This window comes from Tripterygium wilfordii, chromosome 1, assembly GCF_013401445.1.
Source record: "Tripterygium wilfordii isolate XIE 37 chromosome 1, ASM1340144v1, whole genome shotgun sequence".
NCBI lineage: Eukaryota > Viridiplantae > Streptophyta > Magnoliopsida > Celastrales > Celastraceae > Tripterygium > Tripterygium wilfordii.
In genome coordinates this window covers 1,954,896-1,978,053 of record NC_052232.1, presented here as the reverse complement: position 1 = coordinate 1,978,053, position 23,158 = coordinate 1,954,896, and the positions used below count along the sequence as shown (strand labels likewise).

The window sequence follows — 23,158 nt, the reverse complement described above, 5'->3', positions numbered from 1 at the left end:
TTTTTTGTCATTTGTCATGTTTCCTAAGGGTTCCGTATAAAATAAAAACAAGTTAAAGATTTTTTATATTATACAACATGTGCCTCTTTTTTCATAAAGTTTATATTATTATGAATATTTTAAAAATCATCCAAACAACTAATAACATCATTAAAGAATATACAAGATGTGGGGATATACAACCCACAGATAAGAAACACCCAATATTACAAATTAATACTTAAAATTTAACTAAACTCAACAACACATGCACCAAGGATATGCACTCATTGGTTTTGGAAAGCAAGACACATAGCAAAAATGTTCGATTGCCAAAGATAGCAACTCTTTTGTCGGGTTCATGGAGCGGAAAATATTCCTTTGATGTGTTTGGGCCTGAATTTTTAAAAAATCCATCATTTATGTTTGTGTAACATTTGGCTATTTTTTTTAAAGCATTCAAGATCATGCAAGCAAGTATGCAAGTAAAGCCATAAACCAGATAGGCTTGGTTCCATACTTCCATACCCGGTTTGGGTCAAGCAATGGGTCACTGAGGCAAACAACAAAATCCACCTCCTATGCCCGACCCTCAAGTCCAAACCCTAGACTCCTAGTAAACACAGCTTTTATTAAAAAAAGAAGTAGAATACTATGAGCATTCACAACGAGGAATTTTTTTTGCCCATGGATGGCAAAAAATGAATTTTGCTAGGTCAATATACAACTGTTCATGCTCCAATAGTATAATTGTGTTGGTCTTTTTTTATTGTTTCATGGATGTGGGCATGACAAATTCAATGTCTATATGTTTGCTCATGGCTTGCCCACAGTGCACACATTGCACACCAAAATCAATATTGGATTCCACTTCTATTACACAAAAAGTAAATTAACAAATTTATACCTTTGTCTCAATACATTTTGTTGGCTCAACCACGTCAGCAAAATACATCCCCTAAGAGCAATTGCAATGGACAACATTTGTTTGCCCACGGATTATAGATTTTACAAATTTAATGATCCATGGACTCAAAAAGGCTTGCAGTGGAGCTAATTTGTTGGCTCCATTTTGCTTGCACTAATATGGGGAATGACAAAGCCCATGCCTTTATGTTTGCTTTACATGTGGGTCTCGTAACTAACACATTTATATTTTTACACAAAAATTAATATCGAGTCCCACCTCTATTATATAAAAATTAAACTAGTAAAAAATGATCATTGGGATTGCTCTTAATACAACCACATCAATTAAATACACTACCCAAAAAAGCAACCATTTATGATTGCTCTAACGGGGGTCCACGAAATCAACAGGTTCTGATTCTATGCACCAGAAAACGAGTCAAGAAGCACCGACCCTTCCCATTTACAACCATCTTCTCGTTTATTTTAAAATCTCCATTTTCGTTATTTTATATTTTTTTTATTCTCACAGAGAGGAGGAGGAGCTAGATAACAAGCCACCCTCCCCTCCCTTTTCCGTTTATCCTCCTCAGAAAACACTGTTCCTAAATTCCCAATTTACGCGAAAACAATATCGGACAAATTGCGTAACGTCGAAAAAGGATTTTTGTTGTTTTGATAAAAATTCAAATACGATTTTCTCTTTTCGGACCTGAACCTCTCTCTATTTCTGGATTTTCAGAGAAGCTGCCTCATAGCCTTATTTGAGAAGTCTCTGGTACGAGTTTGTATTTACTGTTCGATTTATATGATGTAGTTTTCGTTCCTGAGATTTCAATGAGTAATTGAATTTGTTCTGCCGTTGATTCTTTTGAGGTTTAGGGTTTGGTTTTGATATTGGTGTCTACGAATTTCCGTTAGTGGTCCTGATTATGTTCGGGCCTTGTTAAGTGTAGTTTATTCAATTTGGTCATTCGAGATGGTTTCTCTTTTAGAGGATTTTGGGTTATTTGATTTAAAAGGGAAATAAAAATGTTCGCTCTTAAGCTTGATTGTCAATGTTTGTTCAGAATTTAGATGTGAGGGTTTATTGCTATCGGGTTTCTGTGAGATAATCGTTTCAAATGTGTACAACTTTATGCGTTTGGGTCTGTTTGGCTGCTGATGAAATTGAGAAAACCAATTGTTAGATAAGCAACAAATTTGAACCTTTTCTCTTCTTTGTATGGTCTTATTAAGAAGTCATTAATTGCATTGAGATGACTTGGCTTGAGTTTCCTGGCTCTGGTGGTTCCAAATGAATGCCGAGTTGAATGCTCATTACAGTGGATTTTGTATATTATGAGGAGCCAGACGGATAGTTCGTGTATTTTTTTAGTTTTAACATCTGATATGTTTGGATATAATTATAATCATTATTTGATATTGGGCCTTCGAATTCTATTAGAACTGATGGTTAATGCATAAATGTTCCTCTGTGTTTAATATTTTTTTATCATGCAAAGCAAATTGACTCCTAATTATGACTGTAATTTATCTGGTTGTCTTAAATTTAGCAATTGGAGTTGAAAGTTTGGTTGGAGAAGTTTGGAGTGGGAAATGGTGGGAACTGCGAGTGAGGAGTCTGTAACAGGAAGCTCCGTGGACGGAATTTCAAGTGGCCAGGGCTGCCAATCAGGAGAAGCATTGGCAGAGTGGCGGTATTCTGAACAAGTTGAAAATGGAACCCCATCAACATCACCCCGTTACTGGGACATTGATGAAGATGATGCTGGTGCTTTTCTTTGACTCGGCCATGTTTCTATTAAATTTATTGAGTTGCACACTGATTGCAGCTACTTGCTATCTTGACGATTGATAGTCAGTAGAATTTAAATAAGTTGAAATACGTATTGTATTTATATGATACGTTTAGCTCTATTTGGATTTGAAGAAGCATTTGGTTACCTTCTGTTGATACAATGAAGGTAGTCTAATTGGTCATGGTGACATCCTCCTACTCTTTCTTAGTTCGATGATGCTTTATATGGTAATTAGTTGCCTTTTACATGAAATTCTATGGTTGCATCAGTATCTTGCGATTGGTTAGTGTTTGCTTCCAGCTTACAGTTTGTAAACCTTAGTGGTTAGATAGAACATTGGGAATCTTTGACTGTGAAATACCAATCTATAAGCAAATTCCTATTTTTTTACTTGACCATTGGGGAGATGTTTAGACTTACACATTATTGGTTGGACAGGTGATCATGTGTAACCACTGAAAAAAACCATCATTCTCAATTCTTTTATATTATTATTATATCTCTCCCCTTTTCATCTCCCTGCCTTCGCTCTGTCTTGTTTGAAGTAAGGTTAATCCACATGGGAATGGTTACCTTAATTCCACTTAAATGAGCATTTTTGCGGCCTTCGATATTCTTGGTAGTGAACAGGGAGCAAATGAATGAAGAGGGAGAAAAAGAGGGATTTTCAGGACCCTCTTATTTTATCCAACTCCCATGCTGAATGCTTAGAAATTATATTTATCTGATGGTTGATTTGAAATGCACTGTAGTTCCAGCAAAGTTATTGTCTGTGGGATTTGGTTACGCTGTTGTGGGCTTTAATTCGTGTTTCCAGAAATTTAGTAGTGGATGTATTATTGATTGCACACTGTTTCTTTCTGCGCTAGTACTATATTCAGATTATGAAATAGATGGATTGACTAGCATGGAAATATGAGGGGTTTCTTCTGAGACATATACTAGAGATCGCAAGTGTCATACTTATTTGGATCTAACTTGGAAGCACATGTCTCAACTTCTATGCCTCAAGTCATTCCAGTACTTTGGTTGAAAGAAAAATTAAATCTTCTGGTTTTTTATGTTCTAAATTTCTTATATTAATCCTTCCTGGTGAAATGCATTATTTCCTTTTCCATCACTTATACACAAAAAAGAAATTTGTGATTCCTACTTCTATATGTTTCTTCATTTGTTAGGTCCAAAATTACTTGTGGTTATTGTTCATCAACAGGTTTCCTTCTTTTCAGGGCCAAAACCTTCTGAGTTATTTGGAAGACATACATGGAAGATAGAGAAATTTTCGCAGATCACCAAAAGAGAACTTCATAGTGATGTATTTGATGCTGGCGGCTACAAATGGTATGGGGTTTTACATATGTTGGTTTGTGATGCAGATTTGTGTAGTTTGTGATGCAGATTTGTGTAATTTGTTTCGCTCCTTTTTTTTTTCTTGGTCACAATTTTTTCCTTAGAGGGCAAAGCTTGTAGCCGTAATAAGGTTGATCTATTGTAGCCAAGGTATCATATCTGCAATGTGTGTTAAGGCTCAATACATCAGCCTCCATTGACGCGGTAGTGGTGGCTGGCATAGTCGTTAGAATTGGTGATACATGATTTATATTGTGCAATAGCCCTATCATCACAAATGGATTTACAGTGTATTGTACCCTTGTATTAGAAGGCTGAAAGAAAATGTGGGTATGGTGCATTGATCGCTGGTTACTGTCTGTATTGCAACAAAATAAATATGATTTTCTCTACAATCTCATTGGTGATGGATTCCAGGGGGAAACAAAGATGTCTTTCTAACATCTTTGCTTCTTCATTTTACTGTAAAGTCGAGGCATCACTGATTAGATCATCTGGAAGTGGGAAAGAGAATGTAGATTGGCTGATGTCAGAGCCATAAGTGGAAGCTTCAGGGAGAAAAAGTCTTGGCTTCTCATCAAAGCTTTTCCAGGGAGAGAGAGCTGATGATTATATAACTGAAGTGCAATTCTTTATAAAAGGATGTGCCACTGAAAACAGGGGACCTTCGATTATATCTCAGGATATGGTTAAAGACTTAAAACTATTGGATTACAAACAGGTTATGGTTGTTCTAAAGAAAATTTGCATCTTGATATAATTTAGTTTCTCTTGTAGATAACTCTGCTTTTGTTGTATTCTATGGGTAGCACCCCTTCATGCCTCTTCAATGAATTCCTTCCTTTTATTGCTCAAAACGACTTTTCTATCTAATCCTTCTTTGCATGGCAGGTATATTTTAATTTATCCCCAAGGCTGTGATGTTAGCAACCATCTCTCTTTATTTCTCTGTGTTGCCAACCATGAAAAACTTCTCCCAGGTGTCCTATTATTAATGTGATTGAAATTGTATGTCCATCTTTTTTGTATTTTCTTAATAGTGATAGTCACATATTTTATACTGTTTTTATGAAACAGGTTGGAGTCATTTTGCACAGTTCACGATAGCTGTGGTGAATAAAGATCCTAAGAAGTCAAAATATTCTGGTTGGTTGGTTTATTGTTGGTTTGGCTACTCAGTGCCATTTCCAATTTATGCTATGCTAACATAAATTTTTTCAGATACACTGCATCGATTTTGGAAGAAAGAGCATGACTGGGGTTGGAAGAAGTTCATGGAGCTATCAAAAGTGCGAGATGGGTTTATTGATGCTGACTCTATTATTATAAAGGCTCAAGTGCAAGTGATCAGGTTCTTTTGGTTTCTTATTTTCTGATTTTATATGTGATGCATTGTGTCCTTATCTTTTTACTGTTAACTTTGTATGCTACCCGGTCCTTTTAGATATATAATGATAACTATTCTGCAACTTTCTCTTTTTACTGTGTTAGCACTTATGTTGGCAAGTTGCGGCTGTGTATGTTTGCATCCTTTCCCGATGTTGATGGTTTGGAATTATTGCAAAATTTATTTTCCCGAGGTTTTAACTGTTGCTATCTGAATTGCATTCTGGATTATTTTTTCTAAGCTATTATTTTCTTAGACCTTCATTTTATATTTAAATATATAATAAATATTTTCCTAGACAGTGTATTTTTTTTTGTTCGAGCTACTGTAGATGTGCCCAAATGTATTCGATATAAGCTGGAATTGAGTTGAGAATGGCTGAATGGTTAAAAACTTAAGGATTTTTTTACCAAAGAAACGCTTACATGACTGCTGTGCTTTGGGGCAGTTTACAAGACTTTATTTGATGACGTCATTTGTATTTCCATGTCAGCGTTGAGGTTTCCTTCTAAGAGTAGCCTCCTATTAGAATTCATGTCATATTGAATTTCTGAATTTTTTTTTGTAACTTTACACTGGAGGGGCTGTAGCGGGTTTGGACTTTATGCATCATAAACTGGAAACAGGTTAGAGAGCTGCTGAATAGTAAAAAGCATTTGACTAGTTGCACATGGGATGGTCTGCATCACATGAATAAAGATTTCCATCTCAGATGGTGCTGAAGGTTGTGAGAATTACTCAGGGTTAATTCTTGGAACTGTTACTGTTACACATTTGTTTTTGTCTCTACAACATAAAGTTTTTCCCAATTAGCTTCATCATTCGAGCCTTTATTCCAAAAGTTTGGGGTTGACTACATGAGTTTAGGAGAAAATCAACGGAAATCCACTACGTGTATTCGTTTCCGCCATTTATTTCTATCTAAGATCATAATTTCATCAACTCCTATTGAACTTATATCCTTTTTTATTACTTCAAGGCTCAAGCCACGATTTTTTTTTTTTTAATTTTTTTTTTACGTCTTGATCTTCGATTCCTACCCTCTCCCATACAAATTCTCTCGATTCTCCATACCGCCGCACTACTATCTTTACGTTGAACATGCCCATACCATCTTAAACAATTTTCTCGCAACTTATCTTCAATTGGTGTTACTCTACATTAGATCTATAATCTCGTTTCTTATCCTATTTTTCCCCATGTGATCATACATCGAATGGGGCATTCACATTTTGATAGAGTCGCGCCCATACACGCTCAGCACCCAAGGCCCAACCGACACCCACCCATATGGGCCGGCTGTACCCAAGGCCTCCCAGCCCATACTAGAAAACCTTGGGTACTAAGGGAGGCCCATACCTCCCCCTATAAACAACACCTTAGCTCCCACATCTTTCGATGTGGGACAATCCTATCACATTTCTTCTATATGCCTTTTTTTTGGATATGTTCTCTCTTAATAGCCCAACACTCAAAACCATACACACAGGTCGTGTAGTTGACCTATAGAATTTGCTCTTCAACCTTAAAGGAATCCTTCGATTGCATAAAACTCTGGATGAACTCCTCCATTTCATCCACCGGTTTTTAATCCTATTAAATATTAATTACATTTTCAATAATGTCTCTGTCATCTTGGAAAATCAAGCCAAAATATTTAAAATCATACTTTTTGTTACTCTTCTCCCATCTAATTCTATTATTTGTCTGTTCCATTGTTTGTTTTTACTAAATTTACATTTCATATATTATGTTTTAGTCCCACTTAATTTAAATCCTTTAGATTCTAAGGTTGCCTCCATATCTTGAGTATCCTTTAGACTAAATTTCACCGTGTGATTAGCACACTCCTTATGAGATCTCTCATGGCACTTAAATGGTGGTTACTTTTCCTTTATTGAACTTTTAGTAGTTTTTTTTATTTTGATAAGCCTCCATATCTTGAGTATCCTTTAGACTAAATTTCACCGTGTGATTAGCATACTCCTTATGAGATCTCTCATGGCACTTAAATGGTGGTTACTTTTCCTTTATTGAACTTTTAGTAGTTTTTTATATTTTGATAAGCAACACTTATTTTTTAGCCTTTTGTTTACAGGGAAAAAGCTGATAGGCCTTTTCGTTGCCTTGATTGTCAGTATCGGAGAGAACTCGTTAGGGTATATTTGACAAATGTTGAGCAGAGTTGTCGGCGTTTTGTGGAGGAGAAACGAGGCAAGCTGGCTCGGTTAATAGAAGATAAAGCTAGATGGTCAAGGTATTGTATGCTTTTCTCTAATATTATTAGTCGGTTATAAATGACTGAAAACCTTGATTAAACTTTTGCCCCCCTGAATATTTCGTTTCTCAAAGCTGTGGTGTCTTAAGGCGTGGTATCTGAAGTTCTTCCTGCTTCCTTTAAGAGTGGTTTTAGCTTTTGTGTTGACAGTATTTTTGTTCTTATGGTTGAACTTTTTTCCAGTTGATAGTTCATTGGGTTTTTTCACTGCTTGTTCTTTGATATTGTCTCCTGGTTATTTGATTATGGATTTTACTTGTGCGTTATTGACCTATTGATCTGTTTACTTTACTTAATATTTTTGTGAACTGCACAAATTACTTTCCTGACATGTTGTATTTTGGTATTATGTGTTGCCTTCTTTAGTTACTCTTCTGGACAATGTGGAATTGGTTTGACAATAACTGATGATTTTGAAATGTTTCTAGCTTCCGCGCTTTTTGGTTGGCAATGGATCAAAATACTAAACGACGCATGTCTATGGAGAAAAGAGATGCAATACTTAAAGTAGTTGTAAAGAATTTCTTTATTGAGAAGGAAGTCACTTCAACTTTGGTGATGGATTCCTTATATAGTGGATTGAAGGCTCTTGAGGATCAGGCTAAAGGGGAGAAAGAGAAGGCAAAGTTGTTAGATGTCGAGGAAATGCCAGCTCCTATTGTTCATGTGGACAAAGATATGTTTGTGTTGGGGGATGATGTTCTTCTACTACTTGAGAGGGCTGCACTGGAACCATTGCCTCCCAAAGACGAGAAAGGCCCTCAGAATCGCACAAAGGTGAGGTGCTTCATGCATGTATTGCATGTTAAACCCTCTGTTGTGAGTTGTGACTCTTATACGAATTCCCTGACTCTATGGGACTATGTATACCGCACACGTTCAATTGTCTTGACATGGTTTGTTCATACTTTTCAAAATTTTTATTTTAGCTACTAATTTCTGTAAATAATTCCTTAATTATTCCAAGATTGTTCATCTGATGCGAAGGTGAGCCTTGGTACAGTGCTAAAGTTGTTCCATTGCAAAATAGGAATCGTAATAATAATAATAATAATAATAAAAGAACTCTTGGTCTTCTGGTAGCCTACTTCTTAGGACTTGTCCTGAGGACTTGATTCAGGAAAAGGTTCGAGTCCTTTCTCACTCTAATAATCTAATAATAAAAAATAACTCATAAAAGAAAACATAGGAGTCTTAAATTTTCTTTGAATCAGAGGCTGGGATTTTCATACCAAAGAGCACTTCTGCATTAGAATAGCAACACTGTTCTTTAAGTTCTGGCAAATCAAACTTGGCTTTATGTGAATGATTTTGCAGGTTAATGTGGCTCAATGAGATGAAAATTACCAGAAATGGAAGGCTTTCTGTGCTTATATTGCAATATCACTTACTTTCAAATTTGTTATGGTCTAATTTATCTTCTTTTTTTGTATTTCCCATCTTCTACGAATTGCTTAATACATATACCATCTTGTTTTTAACTTGATAATCATTTGATACGACAACTTTTCCATTTTTGTATAGGATGGAAATTCTGGGGAGGACTTTAACAAGGACTTCATCGAGCGTGATGAAAGTAGGCTTACAGAATTGGGTCGTAGAACTGTGGAAATATTTGCTCTCACCCATATATTCAGGTAGTTTAATTGGGAAAATGCATTTTGGTTGTGTGATATAATTGTCGTGGTGTCAAACATCACTATCATCAAATTGCTAGCAATTTCCTATTGTCTCTGTCACGGAATGGGATCAGCATTATGAGTCTCTTCTTTTGATTTGACACTATGCGTTTGTTACTAAGAGCAACCTTCTAGAAATGAACTAATGAAGTTTCTGTCCTCTTCTGCTAGTTACTTTATGTATGCTAAAAGGGGTCTTACTCTGCAAGGTGGGTCCAATGTGGCACAATTTAACAGCGGTTCCGTGCTCTCAAAAATAAATATTGATATTCCTTCTGTTTCACATTGATGGACTCTCACAAATTTCTCGCAAATCATAAAGTCTTCAGGAAAAGCAGTAGTTGCTTTGCACCTAATATTTATAGTATCGACATATCTCTTGTCTGGGTTGTACCTGCCTTGTGCCCCTTTAATAAATTTTTCCTTACTCAAAGAAAGAAGAAATACCAAATTTTCTTCATATAAGAGTTGGAAAAACAATGCTATCCAAGAATGTAGTGACGTTAATATTGTGAAAATTTAAGTTGAATTGGTGCGCGTGCATGTTTTCCTAGTTTTCCGTAAGATGCAAATTAATGCTAATAGTGATAATGGTCAATACTTGGTAGTAATTAATATTAAGGTACCAGTGTCTTGCACCTTTGTTTGGCCACTCATATATGTGTGATGTTTTGCAGAAGCTACTTTATGCTCATTAATGTTGGGTTGTTTATCTTTTCTTTACCTTATTGGAAGAAACAAAAGTTCATCAATTTTTTTTTTAATTATTTTTTTTGTGTAAACATCCTTGCTTCTTGCTTTCTTCACATGCTTTATAGTTTATGTTCTATGCCTTTTTTTCAAGTGTTCACGCTACTTCCAAAAGGTCAATTTTTCAGGAGCGTAATTATTGTATTCACATAGCTAACATAGTTCTTCTGGGGATTAAGCATTAGTTTTGTAGACTGTAGAGTGTAGATATGGGGAAAATGAGGTACTTTTAGTTTTAGTGATTTATTGAAGTTGGAAAAAAAAAAAAAGGAAGAACATTTTGAGTTGGAGTGACAAGCAGTAGAAAATGAGAAGTTTGTTTTTTGAAGGATAGAAAATGAGAAGTTGAAGCTGAAAAGAAATTCTTTTTGAAAATTTGCTCCACAGTTCTTACGAACGTTTCATGTATAATCATCATAATGAAGGCCTGTCTCAGTCAGTCTGATGTCGGTTATGTGAATTCATAAAAGAAAAAAGTTATTCTCTATTGGGATTGTGTTCATAATATTTGGCAAGGTTCTACGATGGTGACAATTAAAACAAGAGTTGTCAACTGTGCCTTCAGTTAAAATTATTCCTACTCATAGGGGTGGTGCTCCAGCCCCGCTGGCCACCCCCAAACTTCTCTGACCTTGAGGTCAGGCCCATCAGGGGTTCAAAGCCCCCAGCCCTTCTCCCCTAATGTAGAAGCATACTTATACAAAAGGAAAAATAAAATAAAATCATGCCTACGCTTGCGATGTCTGAATTGTTTCTTGATATGGTTATCTGAAGTAGCTTTTTTTCAATGCCTCTTTATTGAAGAATGTTTTCCAGGGACACAGTTATACTTGATTGATAATCTTTAGTGTGGTTTTTGAAATTGTCAGGAAAAGAGAGAAATAATTGAAAATTTAATTTCAGTTCTCTTTGTGCTGGAGGTTTTTAATATAATATATGGAAGGCCTAATCTTATTGTGTTACCAAATCTTGGTTCCTTACCTTTTGCATTTCTGTATTAACCTAGATTTGCTTGGACATTTCACTTATGTAAGCAACTGTTTGCTTAGCGTAATTATATGGATTAGGTTTAGTTAGATTTCATTTTTCTCTTTTTCCTTGTTCTTTTGTCTTCGTTAGTTTGTCTTTGAACTGTTGTCAGATTAAAATGGAGCAATCACAGTCTTGTATATCCCTCTAACTAATGGAGACATGGTAATCAGATTTCAATAAGAATTGTTGAAAGTTTGATCCTTGATAGAAATGAATGGCGGAAACGAATACACGTAGTGTATTCCCATTGATTTTATCGTATACTTATGTAGTCAACCCCAAACTTTTGGGATAAAGGCCCGATGATGATGATGATGATGATGATGATGATAATGACCATGTGCAGCAATAAAATTGAAGTTGCATACCAGGAAGCTGTTGCTTTGAAGAGGCAAGAAGAGCTCATCCGTGAAGAGGAGGCTGCATGGCTAGCTGAGAATGAGCAGAAGGCCAAACGTGGAGCGCTAGAAAAGGAGAAGAAATTAAAGAAGAAACAGGTATAGGATTTCAATGAGGATTGTTGCGGAATAAACATTGATCTTGATTAACGCTGATCTCTTGTATGCTGTAGTCTAAACAAAAGCAGAACAATCGCAAAGGGAAGGACAGAGGGAGGGAGAGTAGTGTTTTGACCCAAGAGAAGCCACTAGATGAACAACCTAGTGAAACAAGAGACTCCATTGTGGATGATGATCCGCCTGTTGTTGAAAAGCCAGATGTGATGGAAGATATTTCCGATGTGTCAGATTCAGTGGATGGTGTTGCTGAGGTAGTTCCACTTGATTCAGAAGAAAGGGATGCCAGTCTCATCAATTGGGATACTGACACGTCAGAAGTTCATCATTCAACAGATGCTGGTAACAGTGAAGTTAGTGGGCTATCATCTGTACCAAATGGGACTGATAAAAGGAACCTGTCTGTGATGGATGATAGCTCCTCAACATGTTCTACAGACTCAGTCCCATCAGTGATAATGACTGGATCCTACAAGGGGAGTTCTTTTTCAAACTATCAAAATAAAAAGTCACCTTGCAGGTAAACTGTTTTCGCTTACTTTTGCACTTCCGATCTAGAATGTGAGATATGTATCTGAATTGGTGTCTGCTATTTATAGAGAAAAGAGTCGACGAGGTAAGGTCAGAGAAGGTTTGGCAAATGAAATGGATAATCAGACATCTATGTCTGTAGTAGATGCAATGGATATTCATGATGCCTCTGGAAGTAGCAAAGCTGGTGAATCAGAATCAGAAACTCCTAACTGCATGCAGGGGCAGACGAATTGCCTTGAGCAGAATGAATTTAAGAAAGTGAGTTATTCTGCTAGTGCCCTCTATTATCTGATTTACATTATATGCAGGCATTGGGAATGTTTGTAGCTAAGAAAAGTCTTAACAAGCATGAAAGCTTTGTATATCTTTTGTGTTAATTTAATCTTTTTGTTAGCTTTTCTCTTAACCAAACAAGGAGCTTTGTTTGGAGCACTTCGACTAGTGGTAGCCACTCGTTAGGATTTTGAATAGGTTGAAGGTTCGAATCTTCCCACGCACTAAGAACAACTAATAACAAAATGAATATTATTCATCAAAAAAAGAAGAAGCTTCTCTCTTAACCAGCCTGGTAGATATCATGTTTCTTAGGGTTCCCTCCCACCCTCCTTTTCCATATTGTGGTGACTGAATGTAGTACTATGATTTTATTAAGGCAAAGAAATGATTCAAAATTATCTCTGAAGTAAAGAACGGGTTTTCTCTCCTAGAAGGGCCCCACCCCACCTATCCAAAAAAATTGATGAGAAAATCATTGGACTGCTTTTCGTAGCTTGATTCAATGCTGAATGTTGAAGGCTTCTCTCTTGTGCTTTTATGTTTAAGCTCTCATGGTAAATTACTGGAACCCTCTGACGCTTTTTTGCTTTCTTCTGCTTCTTATTCAAATCACATGATGTTTGCATTTTTCTTTTAACTTCCCTGTCATGGATGATCATTTCCTTTTCTATTTGATAGGAAGAAGTTGTACCACCACAGAAGAAACTGGAATCGAAACATCTCGATGTGGACAGATCTAATAAAGAAAAGGCAATAACTTCACTGTCATCTCCCAAAAGCCCTCCCAAAAATCTGCCATCCGGTCTTCCGTTGAAGTCGGGGCAAAATATTCTGTTGAAGTCAGAGCAGAAGAGTGCCGCTCCAGTGGATCCTACAGTTAAGAAAGTTTCATTAAATAGCTCACCACAGAGTGGAAAAGTCACATCTTTAACTGCTTCGTCCCAGAACTCAGGCACGTCGAAACTTGAGGCCCAGAACATAATAGCTGCAAAACCAACAGAAAAACTCATGCCACAGCAAGGGCTTTCAGTGTCAAGGCCTTCTAGTGCTCCTCTAGTCCCTGCTCCCCGTGCAACTGCCCCTGTTGTATCCATGGTTCAGACAGACCCGTTACTTGCCCGTTTGGTTAGTGCAGCTGGCCGGTTGGGTCCTGATCCGTCACCAGCTACTCATAGTTATGGTCCACAGTCCTATCGAAATGCCATAATGAGTCATCCCGTTGGTTCAGGTTCTGCTGCTTTCAACCATCCCAGCCCTCCAAGTTCAGGAATAAGTCCATCTATGGCGTACTCACAATCACGGTCTTTGTTATCTGCCCCGGTGTTTTTACCACAGAGCTCTGAAAGGGTAGAGCCAAACTCTGTTCAGTCTGGCTTCTCTTATGGCATGGGGACTGAGAATGTTGCACAGAATGGGCCTCAATGGCTTGAAGTTTCTCAAAGTGATGGCAATAGGAATCTTCATCATGTTCCTTCTACTCTGCTTAATGGCATTCAAAACCTCGACTTGTACAAGCCTGTGAACTGTGGATCACGGGAGCATTTCTACACTGAATTTCCAGCTTATACTTCTGGACGACCCACCCAAGGCGTGGTAACAGATGAGTTTCCACATCTTGATATCATCAATGATTTGCTTGATGACGAAAATGGGATGAAAGTAGACAAGGCAAACCCAGTTTTCCAGTCTCTTTGCAATGGGTCACTCTTAAAGCGACAATTCACATTTCCTTGTGAAGTGGGTGAATCAGGTGACTTGGGGACCTCAACCAGTTCTGGCAGGATTGAGCGAACACAGAGTTACCAAGATGATGGATTCCGGCGGCGATATAGCCCACCTAGCAGTCATTTTGACTCAATGGGGAGTTTTTTTCCCCGCTCTAGAAGTTCATTACCTTATGCTAATGGGCATATTGATGGGCTGATGCCAAACCATTGGCAGATGACTAGTTCCGACATTTCTTTACCAGGCGGCATGAGCAATCCGGATGGTGATGTTTACCCTTATAGTCCAAATTATTCAAATTTAGCATGTGGTGTCGATGGCTATACCGTATTTCGGCCTTCAAATGGACATTGAAGAAACCATGTTGGAAATTTGAAATTTGCCTGCTAACCTGTGGGGGTGGTGGTTCATTGTAATAATGTGTGAAGAAGGGATGGCTTTGGGTCTCAGATTGTATTGAGGCTGCAATTTTTACTATCAAAAAGAACGTTTTGTAAAGAGTATTTTTTTTTCCCTGCTTTGCCTCCGGTCTTTGCTATAATGAGGCTCTAATATACATTGGGTTTTTGGGTTCATATTCGAAGTGAGCATGATGAATTTTTATTGACATTATTTCTTGTCTGCTTTGTTGCAGGCTGTGGCTGTGGCTGTGGCTGTTCCCGTTAGGGTTAATCCGAGATTGCCAAGCTACACTAGTGGAAACTGACAGTAAGAAATGTAATCAAACGGCAATCAGAAAATTCTCCTCGTTAATCTGGATGGACTTGGTTAGTGTCTTTAACTATTATGGAGTCTTCGTCTTGACCTTTTCTTCAGAGAAATCAGTTCCTTATTGCTACATTCTTTTTCGAGGCAACATTATTTTAGTAAAATAGTAATATAGATAAATATCAGAAAATATTAAAAAAAAATATATATTTATCACAAGATATTTAGATTTTTTTTCAATTGAGTCCAATCGTTGACTACCAACGGTTATATTGTGATTTCTCAACATTCAAAATTCATAATTAATCCCTTAATTAATTATGATTAACTATTTCCCTAATTAATTATAGATGATCAAATATTTTACCACATTCTTTTTTGTTATATACACTTAATTATTGTTATATACATTTTTTGTCTGGAAAGTTAATCATCGATTAATTATATACTTAATTGATAATTAATTATCATGTATGAGAACACTATAACACCCCATTCTTCATAAGAACAAGATGAGTATTATTTACACCCTTCATTTAACTAAGTATACTCCATTAACGCTCAAAAAACTCTCATTTAACTAAGCCCCCGCTCAATTCATTTTCTGGATTCGCCCTTGGTCATGTGTTCCACTAAGATTGCATGTTTGATGGTTGATTAGCAGCGGGACATGATGTCCCACATATATTCTATAATATATTGTTTTTCGCCACATAGCAGATCACTATAGCCCAACGCTACTTTGGTGGGCAGATAGCAGAGTTGATGGAGTAGAATATTTGTACCAATTTCAACTCTCATCCTCTAAAACAAGATGTAGGACCTATTTACAAGAGTTGTTGGAGATGCTTTTGCGTAAGAATATTATTATCAAGTACTTTCAAGATGGTGAAATGGGCTATTACAAAAAAAGAAAAAAAAACAACTTTTCTAAAAGATGAATTTTACTGATGCACCTATATATTTCTCGTTTGAAAAAAATTAAATTATCGCGAGAGAAACATGAAATATTTTGTGATTCATATATTTTTATGTTTTTGATTTTTATTATAATTTATTTGGTTTGTTTTAAAAGAAGATGAGGACTATTTACACCCACTATTTAACTGAGTACATCCTATTCTAAATAAACTTCAATAAAAAACATAACATTTATGAATTCACCCCAATTTCATTTTTTGTTTAATTTTTGCAGTTTACACCCCATAATCTCAGCCGTTGGATCTCATCAACGGCTGAGATTAAAGAAAATTAAAACCGTTGGATCTCATCAACGGCTGAGATTAAAGAAAATTAAAAAATAAAAAATTAACCAATTCATCTTCTTCATCAAAACCTTAAATTCTTCACCTAAACCCTAAATCAGTCTCACATTCACATATCTATGTAAAGAGAGAAGAAGAAATCACACATTTCACATGTCTATGTAAAGAAAGAAGAAGAAATAGCATACCAAAGACTGAAAGAAGTTGCGCATATCAGCGAACAGGTGGTACTCAGAGGATAGTGGTATCTTGGGAGTGGCCAACATAAGGCAAACTCAGCACAGAAACGCTCCCCCCCATAATCGACTTCTATTCCCCTTCATTATCTCCGAATTTATCATCCACACCATCTTTCTTTAATCACTCGACTTTCTCCTCCCTCCAAGAAATTCTTTGAACCTTTTTTCCCTTTATTGAATATTCCAAATGCTGTTTTGGATCTTCCATCTGGGTTTTTTTGAAGATCCTCTCCTATGGTAAAGGAAGAAGGAGGAGAGAAGGACATAGGCTGAGATCTGGGAAGGAGGAAAAGGAGAGAAGGAGAAGGAGAACGGGAGAAAGGAAAGAAATTGGGGGAATTTGGTAGGGTCAATAGGGGTGTTGTTAGATTGAATTTTTTTTGGGTGTACTTAATTAACTAAGGGGTGTAAATAGTCCTCATCATATATGTATATTATACTATGAGAAGAAGCCCTTGCAGAAAAAGTTTTACAATACAAGGTTGCAATCATCTGATCTCTGTGCTTGTTTGAATTTTCATGTGGGCTTATCAAAGATGTGCGAGCCTGAGGGCCTAGCAAGGCACTGATGTAGTGATGTTGCGCCTAGGATAACAACGGGTTTAACCATGGACAATGACTAGCTTTTGTCTACCAAGTTAAATAACAAGTTGTTCGAATAAATAATTTACCTGCTTATTTATGGAAAACTATTGGTCCGTGATCTTTTATTGTTGTTTAGCATATCATTTGAAAATCTGGTTCTTTTAACGTGGTCATGCACTAAAGGCATCACACCCTCTGTATTTGAATCTCTTGCAGTTGATAACCTGGTCACTTCTATTAGTCAATTCTGACTGCTTGGATGAACCATATTACCTCTCCTTAGAGAGAGTAGTTTCTTTATATTAACCTCTCTGTTACTCAGCTTTGGTTTTCATATTGTTGACCTTTTTTTGCTGTTGGCCTTTTGATTAAGTGCTTTCGTAAGAAACAAGCACATGTGCTGTGTTGAGCGGCTACGAAATTTCCACTTCCTTGATTAATCAAACACCATAGTAATTTTTAAACTGCTTTGACGGTGTTTATAGACTTAACGTACATAAATATGCTATATTAAGCAATAAATTTTAATTTTAGTAGAGGAGACTGGCAATTATCTGGCTTACAGTTGTCTAACATCCTTCTCCTTTTTCTTGATAAAGAATTCAAAGTCAACTTTCTTCTGTTTCCTCATTCTTATTTGACCAAGCTTTTTCCTGTTTTTGTTCTCGTCACCCTGCCCTGCCTTCTAATATGTTTTGCAACCTTTTTCTTTCAGGAGGAGCCCAAGGAAGAGAGTGACGATGATATGGGATTCAGTTTATTTGATTAGATTTTTAGTTTGGGAAATCTTGCTTTGGTCAATGTTTACTTTTTCTAGGGTTTATAGCTTACCATCCAACTTTGTGGTTGGGAAAATTTTGATGACAACGTTGAGTTAGACCGACAATTACGGTTTTCTGACCCCATTTTATGATGATCAATTAATTTTTAACTTTAGGGACCCCATTTTAGATGAATCCGAATCGTCTGATTGATATATTTTGGATGAATCCGAATCGTTTGATTTATCAGAAATGTAAACAAACATGATTTTAGAATATATTTGTTTACTGTTTTACTGTATTGTTCAGGGTCTTTTTGCCATTGCTTATTCGATGAAATACCCGATTACCTCATCCCTTGTTCATATCTTTAACTTTGTGGGAGTTAGAGTGTGTTTGGATTGAGGGATTTGGGGAGAAGGGAAGAGAAGGGAGGGGAGGGGGAGAGAAGGGAAGGGAGGGGAAGGGGGATTATTTTTCCCTCTCCCATGTTTGGATAGATAAAAAAAAGAAGGAAGGAAAATTTGTTTAATTTACTAATTTATCCTTATTTTTGTGTTAAAATATTATGTACAAGGGTAAAATAGATATTTAACTTACAAATGACTTAATTAGTAATCCCTTCCCTCCAAATGACTCCATTTTGGAGAGAAAGAATTTTAACAAAAATTTAATGAAATCTTCCTTCCAAATCCCCTCAAATCCCTCCCCTTAATTTTTAATAAACTATCCAAACAAGGGAATTGGAAGGAAACTCTATTTCCCTTCCTTTCCCTTCCCTCCAAATCCCTCAATCCAAACACACTCTTAGCGTTTACGAATGAAACCACATTCTAGCCAGTCCTCTTTACACGTTCAAAGTCATGAAACTGTTTTGCTTTCCAGTCTCATTAGTCACATTCAGAGAAACCCATTTTATATACATTAATTAATATTGTAAATGGCAAAATATAACATTTAGGCTCTCAACTACATCCCTAGTTTCACCATTTTATATACCTTAATCTTGTAAACGACAAAATATACCTTAATCTTAAACTTTTTTTGCTCTTAACTTCGTCTTTCGACTATTGAAAGGTATCTATTTTATCATTCAAGTGAGAGAGTAGCAGGAAAAATCCTACATGACATCTATTTGGCATATCGGGGTAATCTTAGTTGAGAGACTTTGACAAACGTGAACGATATTATGCCTAAACTATTAATGTCTAAGTGTCTAACACTCTTAGTGTTTAAACTATAGAACAAAATAGTTTGGGGATTTCGAAGAAATAGGTATTGCGGTGATTGTGTGAGGTGACAAGTGTAAAATTTAAGCTAAGTGAGGTGACAAATGTAAAAATTACGCCAATTGAGATATTATGTATGATTTTTTTTATGTAATAATCATTTGAGGGATGAACAAGTACTTTTGAATAGTTGAGGGACGATTTTAAGAGAAAAAAAATTTAAGGACAAAAATGAAATCAAATGTATAATTGAAGGACCAAATGTATATTTTTGCCTCTTGTAAACCAATACACCTTTCCATAGATTAGACAACGAAATGGAAAACCTTGGGATTGAAGTTCAACACCACCTCCCTCCCTATTTCCCCCTTGTGACCAATTCAACTATTTGAATGAACAATTTATATATATATCAACAGTCAACAGTCAAATTCTTAATTCTTTCAACATCTAAAACAATAAACAAATCACTCTATTATAAATACTCCTCTTCTTTATGTGGTTTCATTGATTGTTGTTATCAATACAAGAAACATGTGGCACCGATATCTTAATGTGCTAGTGGGGCTTCTTCTTCTTCTTTTACTTGTCCAACCACACAATGCTAGCAGGGTATTATTACATGATAGAAGCGGCCAGTTTATGGAAAAGATGGGATCAATAGCGTCTCTTCAAAGAGGAGACGTACCTCCTTCCACTGGTTCAGGCTGCACTTACATTCCGGGCACCGGAAAACCGCCCTGTCAGCTCGAGGAGAGGAACTTTGCAGGCCGGACTCATGCTAGCGCTTATCCCCAGCTCATGGTACCAGTTGGTGTTGCCACAACTCAGAAATGAAAAAGGGCTCATTATACTTATACTTTGATTAATTACAGATCATTCTTTGTTTGAGTATTGGAGTAGTTGTAAAGCAAAGTTGTGTAAATATCCAGAAAATAAATGCTAAAGAGAATTGTAGATTGAATCTCTTCTCTTGCATTAATCCCAGATTGGATTGTCTTGTTATGGGATTGTGTCTTAATAATAAAATATAGTATGATTAATGTATTTGTGAACATATACTTTCAAAGACTAAATATATCAAATCGATCTGGCATAATCCAACAAAATGGTTTAAAAGTATATCCAAGCTTCTCTCACATTGAACACACATTTTTTGGACCTAAGAACCAACGACGACGGCTCATGAAGAACAAATCTGTGCAAACCTGTAACCCAAAATAGATAATATGATAAATATATTTGGGTTAGGAATTTCAACGTTTGTACTCTCTACTTCTCCTAACTCTTTTTAATGGGTACTGACTCATCAAAAGATGGCTTATCGTTTAAATTAGAATTGAGAAGGTTTAGGTTTCCAAAGTTGGATTCAAATGCTTTGACTGTGGTGCATTTGGTAGGCAGCTTTTCACTTGGACCGACCAAGTCAAAAGCTGATTTAAGTATCAATAAGTTCTTTGATTTTAATATATTCAACAACTCGAGTGATAGTTTAGTCTATGAGGCAAAACTGTAGGAATTAGGAAAAGTTATGAGTTCGATTTTTATGGGGAACAATGCTCTTGTGATGATCCAGTGGGATTTTGCCCATATCGAATGTACCAAGAATAAATTTGTATAATGTCATTTTTTGTTATTAAAAAAAGAGAGAATAATGTTTTAATCTGGTCATAATTATGTATCGATCAAAATTAAGGTCATTATTCTATTATAGTCATACAGAATCGTCAAAGTAAAATTTTGTGTTCTTATTTTTAAGCAGTACATCTCCATATTTTTGAACGAAGACCAAGAAGATTAAAAAGATGGAAAATCATGTGATAAGCCACAAGAGAAAATCATTGACTTCGATTCTTTCAAAAAAAAAAAACGACCTTGAGCTTTAACAGTTTTACTGTGATTGCATAGCTATTATAACAAACCAAACTAGGATAGCTCAGCTTGGTTATCGGCTTCGGCCAAAGGGGTATGCCTGCAGGATTCTGTGGCTCAATTCTCAATGGGCTCTATTCTCGTTCGATTTCGTCCTGGGCCTCGATCCAACTTATCTATCTATCCCTGGTTGTGCATGCGGCATGTTCGTCCCGGATTTATGCCTAACTTGACTATCAAAATGGCAAGCCCGTGGTCTCATTATTGGTTAAAAAAAGATATTATACTATTTTCATGTTATTTTTCCCAATATACATTATATTTTTTAGCCATTTTATTTTGTTTACGTTTTAAGTTCCGATATACTAAACCATAAATAAATCAATTTATCTATTGACGGTTGTACGTGCGACCTGTTCAACCCAAATTTAACCCAACTTGGCTGTCAAATTGGAAGCCCAGTGTTGTCATTCTTGATTATAAAAAAATGTTATAAACACCGAAAACACTGAAATAGCTCTTAATTGGAAGCATACATATATAAATACATACATACACACACACATATATATTTAAACTAATTCTTCCTTTTGGTTGAGTCGTTAGTTTTGATTCAAGTATTTCTTGTATAAGAGGAGTGATTCTTTGGAATGATTCTTACCCTTTGAGATTGATTCTCATCTTATTGTTCTTGTTTTGTCATCATTCTTCCTAGCAAATCGATTATGTTGAGATTTCAATATTAGTTTGCATCTGTGGTGGATAAGGAACTATCTGCTCCGGTCACCTGTACACCGATTAGTCCAATCCCCCATGGGGTAAGTCTGCCCACAAATACATCAATCTCACGGATTTATTTCAAGAAAATATCCCGTTTCTCCTCACTCGAACCCATGACCTCTTGGTGATGAGAGACTGAGTATCCAACTTATCATTTGGAAGACTGATTTGAGCGTCGGAGTGCCCTTTGGTTGTCCAACGGCCGTTGGGTCACTAATCACCTTTGTTTTCAGGGTGAGCGGTGGCGAAGCCACGTTCAACCAAGGGGGGTCAGCTGACCCCCTCCAAAAAAAATAATAACACTAAATATATAATAATTTCAATTTAGACCCTTTGAATTTTCAATTTACACCCCCCTTATTGTAAAAATTATGATCGTGGTTGAAATAATAAGGCATATGACAAATATTACTTATCATATTTTATAATTTTTTGATTCTCAGTGTTATTTTTTTGTATTTTGAAAAGTATAATTAATAGATAACCCAAAAAATTTACGGGGGCGTTGCCCCTGGACCCCCACTTAGCTTTGTTTGCCCTAATACTATCCGCCACTACGGTACCCCTCACATTAAGTCCTGGCTTCGCCCCTGAGGGTGAGGGCAGCCGGATTACAGAGAAGCTTTAGGCCGACCACCCTCTTACCATTCAAGGAAGAGTTCCGCTAGCTTGGTGTTCATTTTTTTTTGTTGATTACAGCATCAATGATCTTGATAATCACACAACACAAGCCCATATGGGGAAGTCTGGACTATCCTTCCTTAGTTACTTGAATTACAATTAACGTTTGAGTAACTGATTAGTGACCAGTTGGAACTAGTTAGTGCTGAATTTACCCCCAAAAAAGATAATTAGCTATAGGTCTCTCAAAACTAATTTTCATTCTAATTGCTATACTCTAATTTTTTCAACCCATAAAATCCATAAATAGATAAGATTTATTCCATTAAAGAGAGATATGAGGATATTTTGAGAATATTAGAGATTTTAGTTATTTTTTTACATTTTTCAATTGAATCAGTTATCGCTTGTTGGATTATGAGGTGATAGAACTAATAATAATTAGGGTGCCGATATTTGCACAATCAAACTCATTACACACATATTTTTTAGAAAAGTGGCCTTAAAATTTATTAAGTTATCCTTGTATGAAATTATCGAACATGTTTACCTTAAAAACTTATTCTTGCATAGGCCATTTCGTTTGACCAAACACACTCTCTTAACACGGTCAAAACACACAACTTTGGTCCTATCTAATCCTTCTTTATCTATAGCCTCTATATCAGTGCAGAGTGAACAATGGAGAACAAGCAAAGCGAAAGGACACAAAGATCTTGAAGTTACACTTCGATCTGCATTGAATTTCTATAACCCTCCGTTTAGTCCTGAGAAAGATCACAAGATCAGACATTCAAAACTCAGGCAACATTAACAAGTTTCGCACAGAGGAGTAATTTTCGGCCCGATTGTATGTGTCAATAATTCCGGCCGAAGCTCGTC

At 36.3% G+C, this 23,158-nt stretch overlaps 1 protein-coding gene across 3 annotated transcripts; it reads left to right on the top strand.

Annotated features, from left to right (window-relative positions):
• Positions 1–1,317: 1,317 nt before the first annotated feature.
• On the top strand, positions 1,318–14,793 carry LOC119997326 (TNF receptor-associated factor homolog 1a-like). Of its 3 annotated transcripts, none has more exons than XM_038844272.1 (13): positions 1,318–1,666; positions 2,461–2,662; positions 3,920–4,031; positions 4,932–5,020; positions 5,118–5,186; positions 5,262–5,391; positions 7,526–7,684; positions 8,134–8,482; positions 9,230–9,342; positions 11,513–11,663; positions 11,738–12,201; positions 12,281–12,473; positions 13,170–14,793. In XM_038844272.1, exons 2-13 carry the CDS (start codon positions 2,488–2,490, stop codon positions 14,568–14,570), a joined length of 3,405 nt encoding a protein of 1,134 aa, XP_038700200.1. In that variant the 5' UTR covers positions 1,318–1,666; positions 2,461–2,487; the 3' UTR covers positions 14,571–14,793. The 3 variants fall into 3 exon arrangements, with proteins under 3 accessions (XP_038700200.1, XP_038700207.1, XP_038700191.1); XM_038844279.1 differs by having other exon boundaries at positions 2,454–2,662; XM_038844263.1 differs by having other exon boundaries at positions 1,319–1,666; positions 2,445–2,662.
• The last annotated feature ends 8,365 nt before the right edge of the window (positions 14,794–23,158 follow it).

Bases quoted from the DNA above. Each gene is read 5' to 3' on its own strand.
- LOC119997326 (XM_038844272.1), top strand. From the start codon at position 2,488: ATGGTGGGAACTGCGAGTGAGGAGTCTGTAACAGGAAGCTCCGTGGAC. The intron at 5,392-7,525 runs GTTCTTTTGGTT...TTTTGTTTACAG, and splicing joins GCTCAAGTGCAAGTGATCAG to GGAAAAAGCTGATAGGCCTT. The intron at 8,483-9,229 runs GTGAGGTGCTTC...ATTTTTGTATAG, and splicing joins GCCCTCAGAATCGCACAAAG to GATGGAAATTCTGGGGAGGA.